The sequence below is a fragment of the Callionymus lyra genome, chromosome 10, assembly GCF_982586985.1.
Source record: "Callionymus lyra chromosome 10, fCalLyr1.hap1.1, whole genome shotgun sequence".
NCBI lineage: Eukaryota > Metazoa > Chordata > Actinopteri > Syngnathiformes > Callionymidae > Callionymus > Callionymus lyra.
The window spans coordinates 19845959-19861552 of NC_141827.1; the positions used below are offsets into that span (position 1 = coordinate 19845959).

Here is a 15594-nt window from a genome sequence, read left to right on the forward strand (position 1 = left end):
TGGTTTATTATATTAATATTATTTTTTAACTTATTTGCCTACGAATAAAGACAGGAAAAAAATGGCATGACTGTTTAAAAAAAAGAAGAAAATATATCTAAAAATTCTCAATTCTCACAACAACAAGCATTTCGACGTAGCAAAAGTCACAGACTAATGTTAAATTGAATAAGAGTCATAATTAATACAACAGAAATGATAAAACATTTGTTTATTTTCTGTGTGGCCTGGTCCAGGCCACTGCTACACACCCTTAACCCTCGTGTTACCTCTGGGTCAAGGTGAACGACCTCCACCACTGCAAATTTATTTATGGAAGTCAGGGAGATCGTTCGTTTTTAGGTAACCTTGACCTTGACATAACACAAGGTTAGGAAAGTAGTTTTGCTCTCAGAAAAACATAATTTTCATACAAACTAATCACAAATTTTGTATTAACTAGGCGCAAAACTTTCATGTTTTCTATAAGTGCAACAGTTGTGGTTTAAGGTCTGTGGATCCCACCTGTTCATTTTCTAGATGTTTTGTGAGTATCTTGGGGTCTTGTTCACGAGTGAGGCAAGGATGACAATGAGCAGTAGTAAGAGTGTCTTAAGACATCATGTGCATTTTGTTTTGATCCACAACAAATGTGACTTTTTCACTGTGGAATTTTGCAGTCAGAGTAAAAGATATCAATTCAGGGTAAGAGTGTTAAATGTTGTGCACAGTCGTACAATCTCGATGATATGTACTCTAATTAAATTTGCTTTTTTTTCTCCTTAAAGTGGCTTCAGATAAGTTCCTTAGGCACGAAAGAGCAAAAGAGTCGTAATCCAGTGCTTAAGACATGATTAGACTAGAGAGATAAAACCTGCCGACATGAACCCTGACACATCTCGCTTTAATGAGAATACTCTCATTTCGGTTTAACTCTGAATTCTTTAGGCAGCAGAAGATTAAAGGGGATCTTTGATCAGTGTCAGCGGGGAGACCCTGATGTGGAAATTGGCCTGAGAGAGAGAGCTTCAAAACTGAAAAGGTTTGGCCTCTGGCTAAATGTAGATAATGAAAAAAACAAGCCATTTCTACATGCTCTCAGCAAGCTGTTATCTCATCTGGTGACTTGATTGAGTGAGTGAACCTACGCCTTGGTAACAGTGGTCGCTTTTTAATTTAGATATTCTTACCCGGATTGATCACTTCGGAGACGTTGTCAAGCTGTGATAGCAATAAACACCAAACCATTAAGATGTTTTATAGAACAGACTGAAGAGGCTCTCAACGAACGCAAACTGCTGCTATACAGTAAGTTTGAGAGCATTATTATAGCTGTTTATTTTATCTAATTTATAATACACATATTTTAAGAATTTAAAATATTGATACATTTAGTTTTAGTGGATGGGTGGCAGTGATTTCTAAGACTCCACCACACAACCAAGTAGATTAAATATACGTTTCCATCATGCTCATACTACAGTATTATGTCATGGTACTGCGTTTGGTCGGCTATTTACGTCACATTAAGTACAACTAATTTGAAACTTCAACTCCCCTCACTCACTCACATGTTTCAAAAGTTTAAGTCTTCCTCTTCAAGATGCAGTAAGTCCTCATCGTGACCATGTTTTGAACTTTATAAAGTTTTACCTCGTCTGAAAATCTAAAACAATATTTAATCTCCAGAAATACAATGTGTTTTCAGTGGGCGGGGCTTAAGCACATTTTCTAATGTAAATATTTCAAGCCGACAATGAGCGAATATTACCGTCAAATAAAATCTTGTGTGACGATATTTTGACATTGTTTAAACAGTTTACACTTCCACTTGAATTCATGAGTTGGCAATGCATCATGGGAACATCTCTGTAGTCGTCATTGGTTGGCTTTACTCTTTAGTATTCATGGATCTCCCGGATGATTCCAGAGTGAAGATGTTAGCTGCTCAGATCTTTGCTCTAGTCTTTAATGTATTCATCTACTCATGTCCACATAAATCTGGTTCCTATATAAGAGTGCATAAGTTAGAGCTGTGGGATTTAAGTTTATTTTTTAAAATTCTATTTACATTTTTACTTTAATATATTCTAGGGATGCTCCTTTTATACCAAATCATGTGGTACCCACTCACATTTGTTTTTCTTTTGGCTTTTTTCAACTTTTCCAGTCATTTTTTGTCTATCATGTCTTTGTAGAGTATTTTTTTTTTTAATATACGTTTGAAAGGATTTAAAGTGTATTTCAGTTTAGACTTAGATTTTACTCAACTTGGACCTGTTTTTTGTTGTTGTTGTTTTTTAATTTTTTTTATCATGCTTTTTATAAATATGTCGCTCGTTTCTTTACTTTTACTTTTCTTTTTTTATAACATAATTTTCATACTTTTGCTTTTCTATTTTATTAAGTAGTTCATAATATGGACTAAAGAAGATCTGAATGTGAATAGAAGGCAGGATTTATGCACAGTATTGTACGGTCCAAAGAAAACCAGTCGGTATAAACACGCCTCTGGCTTTCTGGCCCTGAAAGAAGTAATCATTGTAACTGAGAGAATGATCTTTGACTTTTATTTTTCTTCTCTAAGATGTATAATTTCTTTAAATATATGTGACACAATATCAGCAAATAAAGGGTATCACATATACAACCATCTTTTTTACATTCAGGGAAAAATTCAAATCTTCAGGTCTCTGAATTTCTTCTTCATCTCCTTATACGAAAACATAAAATGGTTTCCTCCTGAAGATCCCCAGTGTGCTGTTTTATCAAAGACAACATATTTGTTATGTTCTGACCTAACAAAATAATTGTCATTCACCAGAGCTTAAATCATCAGTCAAATATGTGTTCTTTTCAATTGGCTTTTATGCATTTAATTCTGCCCCAGGCTTATTTTCTTATCTACAAGTTCACTTGAAATTCCGTACCAGAATAAATTTAAATCTTGTTAATTAGTGTTGGATGGTTTGAATCATGTTCTGATGTTTTATACAAAGAGACAAAATAATGTTTTTACAGTCAATTTTCTTTATTTAAACAGAAAATTAGAAATTAGAAACAAACAAACCTGAACCATAATACATTCACTTCTGAATTCATCCTCCCTGGTTTGAACATTAGCATTACATGCTTGGCCAGGAGAGAGAACAGTCCATAGAGGGGGTGGTTGGGGTCAGACAGGATTCTGTGGACTAAGGTTAAATAAACTGCTGTAATTCATGATTTTGGCCATGACTATATGGTTATATATATATTTATATATATATATATATATATAAAGAAGAGATATATATATATGTATATATATATACATATATATATATATATATATATATATATATATATAACCAGCATCAGCGACTCTGGTTGTTTTGAAATAGGGGAAATATCCTATCCAGAGTCTGGCTATCAAAACAGAATTATGAACAGATGCACCATCGATTTGAATTACTCCAAGGATTTAAATGATTCAGGTGAACTGATTTCAAGGTTAAAACTTTGTGACAGTTGAATCATGTCGTCAAATTTCCCTCGTTGAATTATATATTTTCTGTTGGCATTATTAAAAATGGGATTCAAATTCAAAGGAATAAAGCTCTCTCTTTTCTTTCTCTTTCTCGTTCCATGTCAGATTAAAGCTCCTGGGAAGTATTTTAATACACGAACAGCTGAAGATTAAATTCCATCAGGTGGATGATTTGATTGTAACCAGAAGTCTCCAAAATTGTGCAACATTTGAGTCCTGCACATCCTGCAGTCTCCAGTGTGCTGAATGAATGCCAACACACTTTTGCATAAACATTGCACTGCTTACATCGTCAGAGATCCTAATGAGGTGGGACCGTTGTGGCAGTGTTTGCAGCCGTGTGTGTGTGTGTGTGTGTGAGCGATGCGGCGTGGGTTGAGTGTCCTCTGCCTCCGGGGCCTATGGGATGTGTCAAGATACAAACACACAGATCGTACATTTACTTTTCTGGATTGTGACAATTTGTCCGTGGAAGCTGCTTCCAAGTGGAAAATTTGGCAAACTGTTGTCATATATTTTTAGATGCAGTTCGAGTTCCAGAGTTAACTCCATACAAATATTCTTGAGGGGAGCCAAGGCTCTATGTTTGCACCAAAGAGTTCCTCTGAGACGTCCACATTGGTATGGAGTAATACACTCTGCAAGTACAAGTGACCTTTTCAACAACCATGTGAAATCCCACTTGCGTGGAATACAGAAGGACAAGGCCATGAATACTTTATGTTCACCGTAGGCCACAATCACATGTATCATGAAAATATAGGCACATTTGTGCTATTTAATCGACGCATCTTTCGATATGGAATTTTTTATAGGTTTAATTATTTATAAGGAAAGCAGAATGAAATCATCCTTAAAGGGTTAGTTCACACAAAATTCCATTTTTTTTATTCTCACTGTCTCGTTGACTGAGGTTTTGGATTATTTTCAGGGTAATCCATTCATTTATAGAGTTAAAAGCAAAAACGTATGTTCAGTTTAATGTAGCGACTGGAGCTCAGTTGTCTTCATCTTTGTCCAAAAAGACAACTTAAAAACATCCAAATACCTACATGGTGCTCGTCTGTAAGTCCCTTTTGTATTGAAGCCTCGTCACAATGAAATGTTCAGAAAAAAATTAAACAATCCTACGTTTTTAAGCTTGTTCTGTTGTTTTTTAGTTGTTTACCATCATCGCAGGATGTATGAGCGTGTGAAAGATGACCCTTTATTAAAAATACAGCCATTTGAGAGAGTAGCTATAACCTGTACTTTCCTTTCTCTCTATAATCCTTAACAGTCAGTTCACATGCATTAAGTTAAGCTGTTGTTTAAAGTAAAGGGAATCAAAATACATATATATATATATATGTCCTATGAAAATGTAATTTTTCTCAATTAAAATTCATGTTGCGGCTTCAGAATCCTTCCTTGCTTTCCTTGTTAACCCCTTTCCTAAACTGTCATTTAAGTGTTCCTCATTCTCACAACACACTCATTTTAATAACAGATTATTATTATTATTATTATACAAATTATTAATAATTTCAACAAGCACACCCAAGTAAACCAACAATGGACAGGGCTTAAACCAACACATTTTTTTTTTTGAACTTGCGATCTCAACATTACTTATGTTCCGACCTGAACAGCTCACATAATGCTTTGTCGCCCAGACAACCAATCAGAGCTGTCAATCACTTTTGACATCGCAACAAAAGTCGTCACTAAAGAGAGCAATGTGTTATACATAGAAATAATGGGAGTTCGCTTTTTTGGCACAATGATTAAGTTAAGTGACTTATACACTACAGTAATTGCTGCTTTTTAATTGTGCTACAACATAATTAAATATCCTTCACTGTGAAAATAACTGCAAAAGATGAATCACAATATGCTCCTGATGGCAGATTCGGCGCCATGTGGTGCAGCCTACTCCCATCAGTATGTGTGAATGGCTGTCAAAGCGCTTTGTAACCCTGGTCTAGAAAGGCGCTATATAAATAGAGATTATTATTATTATTATTATATAGCGAGTGACCAACGTATATTATAACCCAGTTACCTAGTTCATTATTCAATAGCAGATTCTGAATCGAATCCATATGAATCGGTTCATAACCTCATGAATCAAATCCATTTATGAAACAGGCCATGATACCCTTGACTGGAAGTGGTGGATATTCAGTTTTCAAAAGTTGGGAATAATTATCAAGGGAAACCTTTTTTAGTTGACGGGCCATCATTGAATAACAGCCTTGTCTGTTTCTGATTATCATACGTCATACATTAGTATATAAAGATGACTAGTGTCTTCGTACGTCATGATGTCTTAGCAACAGATCAGTATTGACCCTTCATTCAACCCAATTATTGTATTTTGGGTTTCTTCTTCCTCTTAGATTCCGCTTCTCTGCTAACAAACGCGAGGAATTTCATTATCATAAATTATCATCTTTATTTAACTAAAAAGCCATAATGCTGCTTAATCCCATCTAATCGCTACATTTCACCTGCTGTGTAGAACACCATGAATATGGATGACCTACTTTTTTCCGTCTTTTTACAAGTCTTCTCATATTCTGCCTCCAGGGGTTGGTGATAGAACGCATCGGGAGGAGACCGCTGCTCATATTTGGTTTCATTGCCATGGCCGTGTTCTTCAGCCTGCTGACCGTCTTCCTTAATTTCCAGGTAAGACCCTTCTCCCGTTGGCCTCATTCCAGCAGTCCCAGAACACAAAGGTGGTCAAGTTACAGTAGATAAATGGCTGAGATAGTACCGTATTCGTGGCGTGATGTCAAGGTCACCGTGGAGTGGAAAATAATGGCGACCACACACACACACACACACACACCAAACAAATATATAGTGTATAGCAATACGCCAAACGTCCTCTGAGACAGTTCGACTAATATCCTATTACTCTCCTCAGGACCAAGTGTCGTGGATGCCCTACCTCAGCTACATCTGTATTCTGGCTGTGATTGCTTCTTTCTGTTCTGGTCCAGGTAAGACCGCCATCTTCTGTAATCTCACTGCTGCCCCCTGCTGTGACACACATTCATGTATATGAATTGATACATATTTTTGCCACTTTGCCCGTCGCTTTAGATTTTTAGCCTCAAAAATGGTCATGGTTTTGTCTCTTTCTCCCTCTCACTTAGCTTTGTAATTCATGTATTTATAGAAGCTCCTTTCTACTTTCTTCTTCAAAAGCGGTGGTGAGCGACTGCACTGGAAGTCACTGAGCTTTCAGCACATATACATCTTCCTGGTCCTGGGTTTGAGGATATAACTGCTACTAGTACTGCATGACCGACTTTTTATTTTGGTCCCTGATATTCAACCAGAAAACTTACAATGGCTGACATTGCCAAACAGTGACCAAAGGATGACTCGCCATGGGGTTACAGTATTGAAGAGTTTCAAGAAAATGCTTTTAGCTCAGCTCTTTTTCATTCCTTCATTCCTTCTTTTACTAAACAAACAAGGTTTTTCTAAGGTTTATTATTGATTTCTTGACTTCATATAATTTCTTTCTTTCAAAAGGTTATTTAAACTTTTATCTTAGAGTTAAGTTCCTTAATGTATTTCGATAACTGCAACCAATGACCCTCCTTGTTTCCAAATGTAAAGTAAAACTTAATTAATGCCAGGATGAGTGAGTGTGAAAATACAATTGAAATTGAGTTAAAACAAACTTCATGCCACACAAAGACATTTGTTTGGGTTTAATTGGATTAAAAAGTTGAAAATAACTTAACACTTTTACTAAGTTGCTTTTCCCCAACAAATGTTTAGCTTGTATATTTCTTTTATTTTATCATATCATTCTTCCCTGTTATTTATTGTGAATAAAGTACAACTTAAAAAATACAATATTAAAGAGTGGCAGGGCTTTTGTTTTCATTAGCGTTGATTGGTGGATCTGGTCATTAAAGATGATAAACACCAAGAGATTGTTGGTTTTAAAATAATTGTTTTCTTTCTTCATTTTTGTGACAGGTAGTAATTGTCAAAGTATTGTCCTTTACTTGTAATTTATATATTTTTTTGGCATATTCCTCTCTTGTTTTTGCTTTTCCATCTTAATATCTTGCCCACTGTTCATATCTTTGTTGTTTGTTTCCCCACCAAAGTTTACTTGTAGGGGAATAAAATATTACCTTAAACCTCCATCATTAATTTTTAAAAACAATAGTAAATCTTAATTTACAATCTCTGGCTTCTTGCAGCTGAGGAAAATATACCTTATTTAATACTACTGTATAAGTTGCTTAAGTAGAAGGAATAAAAATCGTGTTTATGATCTTAAATTGAATTTTTAAATTTGTTTAAGATTCAAAGATAAACTTAAAAATGACGTCCACGTTGTGAATTGATAAACAACTGCTCCCTAAAGACACTTTCTGACACTAGTGTAACATTTTCTAATCTACAATGGATTCATAGGATGTTTTTGCTATGTAAGTAATTGTGTATTAATGAACCGTGTGTGTGCAGCGACTGATACTCCAGGGAGTCCTGTGGCTCTTGTGAGACGTTCGCTGTCTTTTTATATCATTTGAATATTAATGTCCTTTGGGGGACATCCTATAACACGATGTCCCTCCAATCATCGCCTTCACGTTATGTTGAGCTGGAAACGCTTCTGCAGATTCCGCTTCCGTCGATACCTATTTGTCGTCCTGAATCACTCGGGAGCCTCTTGCTCTAACTGAAGTCCACTTGACTTTCAACGGAAGAGTCATTTGTTGTCGTTAACAGTCGTGCTTACTGAGCTGTGGGGTGTCAATCATTTATTTCAAAAGGCAGAAAGCTGTAAACATAATATAAAATAAACATGAAGGATGATGACGGAGTTTCCAGTTAGATGAGAGGGGTCCTTTTTATTGATATGGAAGGTGCCCGAGTTTGGTCAGATTTATATGTTCCAAGAGAGTAATATTAATTCCCTGTAGCGACAATTTGTTTTATATTGCCTTTGTTGTGTCAGTTAATTGAGAGAAGTGGGACTTTTTTTTCCCCAGATTGCTCTTATATACTGCATCTATTTTAAATATACTATTTTATGTGGACTACTTTTTACATTATTTATTTTATTATCTGTATCAGTTTCAATCTAGGTCTTGGATTTGGATTTGTCTTGGTTTTGGCACTCTCTGGTCTTGGACTTGGTTCTGGTCACGACTACAAGTCTAACAGTAACTCATTAACACATATTTGGCATCTCTGCCAAATTGGGTTTTGTTTGTGTCTCGGTGTGTGTTTGCACACTAACTCATAATATTTAGAAAGTATTTTAATGATATTTTTTGATTTTCTAAAGCTTTTATCTTTCATTTGTAAGACTTCTTAACCCACCAACACCTGAAAACCTGTGAGGGGAAGAGAATCAAACATGCATGAATTCAGTTAGTCAGATCATGAGAAGTGGTGCTTTGTGCAAGTGTTTCCACTTGCATAACATCCATCCTGTAATTTCCTCCACAGAGGAAGCAGTTAATTAAAAGCGTATTAACAATCTCTCATGACGAGGTTGATGTAGACCTTCTGCCGTGTGTTGGCGAATTCTCAAATTAATACTTATTATTGTGACCATTATAGGACAGTATTTCTGGTCCTATTACTCACAGTTACAACACAGTTTAAGAGAACTTTATGTTTACGCTTTTTCTCTTGATATATCTGTGTTTCTTTGTTGTAGTTTTTCCTGTTCAATATATTTTCTCTTTTCACTCACTAATTAATTTTTAATTTGTAACTATTTTGTTATAATCTTACAAAATGTGGATGAATCCATCCATTCTATATGCGTTTCACAGCATCGACAACAGGAATTAAATGGAAACATGATGAATGCGGGTTTAAGCTTTGGGAACACACTAACAACTATAGCCATATGTTGTTTTGTTTCGTTAATGAATAGTCAGCAACTTAACCCGCTAAATTGCTTCAGACAATTAAGTTATTTCTCTAGTGTAATTGTGCTCGTTGTACACATTTCTGTAATGGGAAACACAAGTCAGTTTAATTATGAAACAGCAAAGTCTCTTTTGACTCAAAGCCCAAACAAAACCACCCGGTATATCCACATTTTTAATCAGAGTATGTGCCGTCTGAGATACGCCAAGAGAGGAGGTCATTAAAGTGCTGGGTTTTGTGGCATTGCAGCGGAAACTGATTGCATATTTTCTGAAAAGATTGCTTAAAGTGAGAAGGTGAAAGAGAAGGAGCCCTGAGAGACTCCACTGGTCAGAGGAAGGTTTTCTTAAACATGGATCCAAGAATTAAGGATTAAGTTCTGTTTCATTTTTAAAGCTAACTGGAACTTATTTAACATTTATGTCTCTGTGATGATCCACATTATTAAGTTCCTTAGATAAGTTTGACCTGGTTAGACTCGAGTGAACAGGAAATTAAATCACATTGCAGGGTGCAGAGACTTTAAGCCTTAATTACATCCATCCGTCATCTCCTCTCTCACACTTCCTTCCTTTTTCTTGTTGCTTAATTAGCTAATTTTGATAATTGCTGACGTGATGTCGGGTCTTATTTTGTTAATATGTCTTCTTGTTTCACTGCAGCTCGTAAGATTTCAGTTTCATGTTTTATTCTGGCGATATTAGAGTGAAATACGTACGTTATCCTTATGAATATTATTTTAAAAATGGATGGATTTGGGAACTGGATCATTCATTAAATTACTTTATTGGAGGGTTTCTTATGTTGCATACAGTCCATACATATGACACGTCATTTTCATTCCTTCTTTTTTCCCACCGTCTCCATTGTCTTTGCATGATTATCTAATCAACCGAGTGTGCAACTTATATTAATTTGCAGGACTGATTTACCGTCAAGCATGTTGAGTGATTATCATTCACACTTAAGTGCTCATGTCTCTTGCTTATTCGCAGGAGAAGAATGATTCCAGATTAGTTCTAATTGAAATTGCTGAATTTTCCTGGAAAATGTGGTGATGCGTCACCTAGTGCGTTACCAAATCAAGTAAAATTGTTATAGGTTTGATTTTTGTTCGGCAGCTCTTGGTCTTGTCTATGTTCGTCTGTGATTGATGTGGTATCCTGTTTGCAGGTGGCATTATAATCAGTACTGCTCACTTGTTAATGTTAGGTCAGGGTCACGTGGCAATGCTGAATAATATCTGATAAAATTGGCCTTCTGACTATATTCCCATTCAACAGTTTTCCTGCCTAGTAAGGTGTAGTTGACTTGATGACACTTGACTGATCTTTTTTCTATTCATTGCCTCAATTAAATGGGACTTGTTATCATAAGTGGATTAAAGTGAAAAAATTAAGCCGCTTACTTGACATTATTTTAAATTGAACATGAAGTAAAATGAATATCAATAAAGGTACAATGAGATCAGTATAAAGCAAGTAATGTTAAACTTACAGCAAGAAAAGAACTTTGACTCTTCATATCCGCAATAGTTTGTTTTGTATTAACAACAATATAAATTAAACAATATAAACATTATATCCTACATTTATATACTATTTACATATGTTTAAATATCTTCTATTCACTGGAAAATAGAAACATTATTATGGGTTAATCAGATTTACTGTGTAACTTACTAAAGCTTACCAGCGCATATGTAGGAACTCAAAAATCTAGACTGCAGAATCAGAGCTAATAGAGTTTGTGGTGAAACACAAACTCCTTTCACGCAACGCTTCACACGATTGACACATTGAACCTCAGATTGCGAAAAACATATATATTCATCTGCCACGCTTCACAGTGAGAGTGGAACACCTGTGGTGTGTTTTTTAATCAGGTCCGCCCTGTGATGGAGGCTACAACAGCACTCACTGTACAGAACCCCAGAGCAAGCTATTTGTTCGACTGTCACCAAAGGCAAGAATCCACACTTGCAGAAAAGATCAGTAATCGGATTTAATGAATAATTAACAGAGCAGTAGGTAATTTCAAAGATTGTTTTCCATCAGCGTGGGGCGGAACCACGCCGGGTTATCTCATTCCATAACAAAATCTTCTAGCTAAGGAAGGATTTTTCAAAATTTCCAAAACTTGGAAAAACCGATTGTTGGATTTATGCAAAGGTCTATTTGAAGTAACTAAAATTAAGATTTTTTTTCAGCACAAAAAAAAGTTTTTTTCACCACTGGCAATAAATATGATTTGGATAATGATGTTCTCAGCGGTAGATCAATACCTCTAGTAGTCTAGAGCAGGAATCCCCAATCTTTTTTGGACCGCATTTTAGTTGAATGCTGGCATTATTCTTACGGACCAACCTTCATAAAAAAATCTTTCCTATACTTTACAGGTTTATTTTCTGAGTAAACTTATTGACGTCTCAACAGTAATAGGCTAATGTTACTTTAATATGAAAAACCTTGAAGACAGTAATGGGGACCACTGGTCAAGAAGATGATTACCTAAAAGCAATTACCTGAAAGAAAACATTACCCAAGAACAAATAAAAAACAAGCCCAAAACAAAAAAACAAAATCCATAAAAGACTGAATTTATGGAAATGATTCCTAGTAATTATGCTTTGGATTGGATTAGATAGACTTTATTAAACGAATGTAATTGAAATTAGACAAAGTTAAATTGACACGGGGGACTTCTGCTTCCCTTGTGTCCTCTTTTTCCTTGGCCTGATCAAGTTGAGATCGATAGTACATAGAAGACTACAATTCAATATATTCTGAAAATGTTCCAATGAATAAACTAAATGATTTCATTTGTGAAATTGAGGTCATTTTATTGACATGTATACAGTTAGTACAAAACTCTGCAGTGAGAATTCTGACCCGTTTTAGTAGAAGAACTTAAAACCCGATCCTTAAAACTCTTCACTGGCTGCCAGTTTCTTTCATGATCCATTTTAAAATTCTGGTTCTTACTTTCAGATCTATTCATGGTCAGACTCCTCCTTACATCAGTGATCTGATCCAGCCTTACACCCCAGCTGGGGCTCTGAGGTCTGTGGATCAGAATCTACTGACGGTTCTGCGCACATACTACCGGACCAGAGGAGAGAAATCCTTCCAGGCTTTTGCTCCTAAGCTTTGGAACGATCTTCCTCTCCCTCTGTGTTTGATGATCTACTGACTCCTTCAAGAAACTTCTTAAGACGATTGTGCAGGCTTTTTTAAATTATCTTGGGGCTGCTGTGTTTGTCTCTATGTTCTCTTGCCTTTAAAAGTTTTCACATTTGTATGTATTTTTAACTGTGTATCGTTTTTGTTGTATAAGCGCTTTGTGACCCTGGTCTGCAAAAGGCACTTTACAAATCAAACTTACTAACTGACATTGAATGTTTTGAGAGCAAGCACAATAAGGAAAGATGATCTTAGCTTCTTTAAGAGGAGCTAGTTGACAGGGTTGATACATGTTGAGAGGCTTTGGTGGATTTTTCTCCATCTGGGTCCACCCCACAGCTGGAGACACCAAGAAAGCATTCGACTGATCTGATATCGGCAACAGATCAATGGCAGCATCTTCAATTAGCATTATCTGATTTCATCATCTTACGGAGTTCACTGATCTTCAGGTCTTTAATGTGTGAGAAACAGATGGCTATTATTTTTTCAACTCACTGCAATTGAGAATCTAATGATTTTGTGCCAGCATCTTAAGTAGACAAAAGATTGACAGCTAGCATTTTGGGCAAATGTCTTATACATTATAATAATAGGTGGAAGTCGCCATCACGACAGTGTGACATTAACTGTATGAGGAGCAATGATTGATAGGTGTGGACGCAGCATCTTTTTGTCAGGCCTGAAGGCGCGGTCTTACCTGTCGATAAATTGCCAACTCGCCTGCAATTCTTGAGTCAGAATGTTGGTAAATCCGTCTTGATTTAAAATGGATTCTCAGCTTGTTAAACAAACTCAGATCCCGAGATCACCTCCATCTGCTCCTCTATCTAGAGCTGTCACCGTCGCTTAAGTCATTAGAACTCACTGGTGACAGCTGCTTGTCAGCCAGACAAATCATGAAAACATCCAAAAGTATGTTGCAAAATGTATGAAACATACATTATTTCAAGAACATTAAGGGTCATGATTTAGTACATATTAAGAAACAGTTTTTCTGACAGTTTTCTATCACAAATACCGAGATGCTAGAGCATAATAGAGATAGCCATTGATATTGATACTGAATTCTCTACTGAATCCTTTTAATAATATTTTAACTATATACTACACAACCATTTTACTGAATGTGGAGCATAAAGACAGAGGTTGGAATTCAAGTGAGTTTTTACAACATCCTAGCCCCTGCATACTGATTCACTGTGATCCAAATGAGGCCGTTGTTGGAAACCATGTGATACCCTAAAGGGTCGAAGTAACATCCTTAACCATGATCTTGGATGGTATTTCTGTTTCAAAGGACGGAACGTGGGTGGATATGAAACAACTAATTGGTGGCCAAGGGAACTGGGAGAAGATACTCCAGATGGTACTGGAGGTTTTGTGGTACAGTTGAAACCCTGCTCAATCTGCCAGTGTTTGACCAGGATCCATCTAGCAAACAATTACTGACATACGCCACATTCAGCATCCTCCTGTTTCCATTACGAATATCCAGGCTTAGTTTGGATTAAAATTTTCAAGGGACAAACCTTATCTTCCCTTGTTGAGTTTTTATTTTCTGTTACAGGTCACTTCAAAGAATAAATATTTAATATTTAAAATAACTATTCTGGCTACCGCCCAGGTGTCAGAATAGTATCATATCTTCAATGTCGTAGCTTCCTCTGTTGTGCCGTTACCACATACCGCATGTGCATTTATTTAACAAACCAACATGTAGGCCCTTGTTTAAGGTAAGGTAAAACTTTATTGATCCCTCAGGATCAATAAAGTTTTGTCGGTTACTTGTTTTTATTAAGCACTTAGGTGGTTACATGGACACTTACTTTTGGGAAATGTTAAATTAAATCATAACAGATATCATTACGTAACAAAATGTTATGCAATGCTACTTTAATGTTCCTTTCTGGTATTAATCAGTCCAGTCCCACAGGTGCTCGTTCCATCTCTGCTTCTAAGAACGGTGGTGCCCTGAATAATATTTCATAAACAGTTGAAATGACATACAAAACTACAACTTCTGGGACGTGCTAACCAGAAAACCAGCTCAGACCTCCACTGTAATGCTCACATGAGCCCACTGAGTCCAATGAACCAAAGTGTCCATAACATACTATTGCCCTGAGGTTACTTAAGATGCTATAACTTCGTCTTCGTCTCTCTCAAACATCAGCCTTGGACAGACTATACATGTATAGTTTTCAAGGTAATCACTTCATCCGCTGAAGTTAATTCCCTGAGCGGCTTTTTCTCCAAAAGGCATTGGAAAGGGAAGCGTTGTGACAATGGATCAGTATGCGTATAAAAAATACAAAGTGAAACCGAAAGGTATGAAATATTTCCTTTTGATCCGAGGTTCTTAACTGGTCCGGCATTCCAGAAAAAGCTTTTCCACAAGGAATTGTTAGTAGCCTTGTACAGACTATACAGTGTTCAAGACAATCCCTTCACCCTCTGAGGGTGGATTCTCTGAGCGGCTTTTTCTCCAAAAGGCATTGGAAAGCGAAGCGTTGGGACAGGACAATGGATCAGTAAGCGTATAAAAAATACAAAGTGAAACAGAAAGGTATGAAGTATTTCCTTTTGATCCGAGGTTCCTAACTGGTCCGGCATTCAAGACAAGCTTTTCCACCAGGGCATTGTTAGTATCCTCACACACAAAAATCAATAAAAAACACTTTTGAAACAAGATGAGTCATCAGAATCTACAAGCAGACCAAGTCCAAATGTTCTACGTTCGTAATATATCACAGCTTTCTTTGCTTTTAAAAAGGTTTTGTCCAACATTAGTTGGACAGAATATAAAAATCCAAACTTTGTTAAATAAAAGAGGTTATAGTCTGAGGGACATGCATGTGGCTCCCACAGATATTGATACTGTGAAACCACAAATAATGTCCCCGTAATGTGAGGTGGTTTTAAGAGATGCGATTTATCTTGTTGCCCTCAATAGGCTTTGACCCAACAAATGAAAGTAGATTCCCCGTCATATTC

The 15594-nt window shown here is 36.3% G+C and overlaps 1 protein-coding gene across 3 annotated transcripts in view; it reads left to right on the forward strand.

The window, feature by feature from the left end:
* The window catches only part of slc2a9l2 (solute carrier family 2 member 9, like 2), an 80131-nt gene that overhangs the window by 36869 nt on the left and 27668 nt on the right, over positions 1-15594 (forward strand). For all 3 annotated transcript variants that reach the window (XM_087800021.1, XM_087800023.1, XM_087800022.1), the window contains exons 10-11: positions 6080-6181; positions 6423-6498. In XM_087800021.1, the coding sequence (XP_087656147.1) occupies positions 6080-6181; positions 6423-6498 (178 nt within the window). The remainder of the gene's footprint in view (positions 1-6079; positions 6182-6422; positions 6499-15594) is intronic.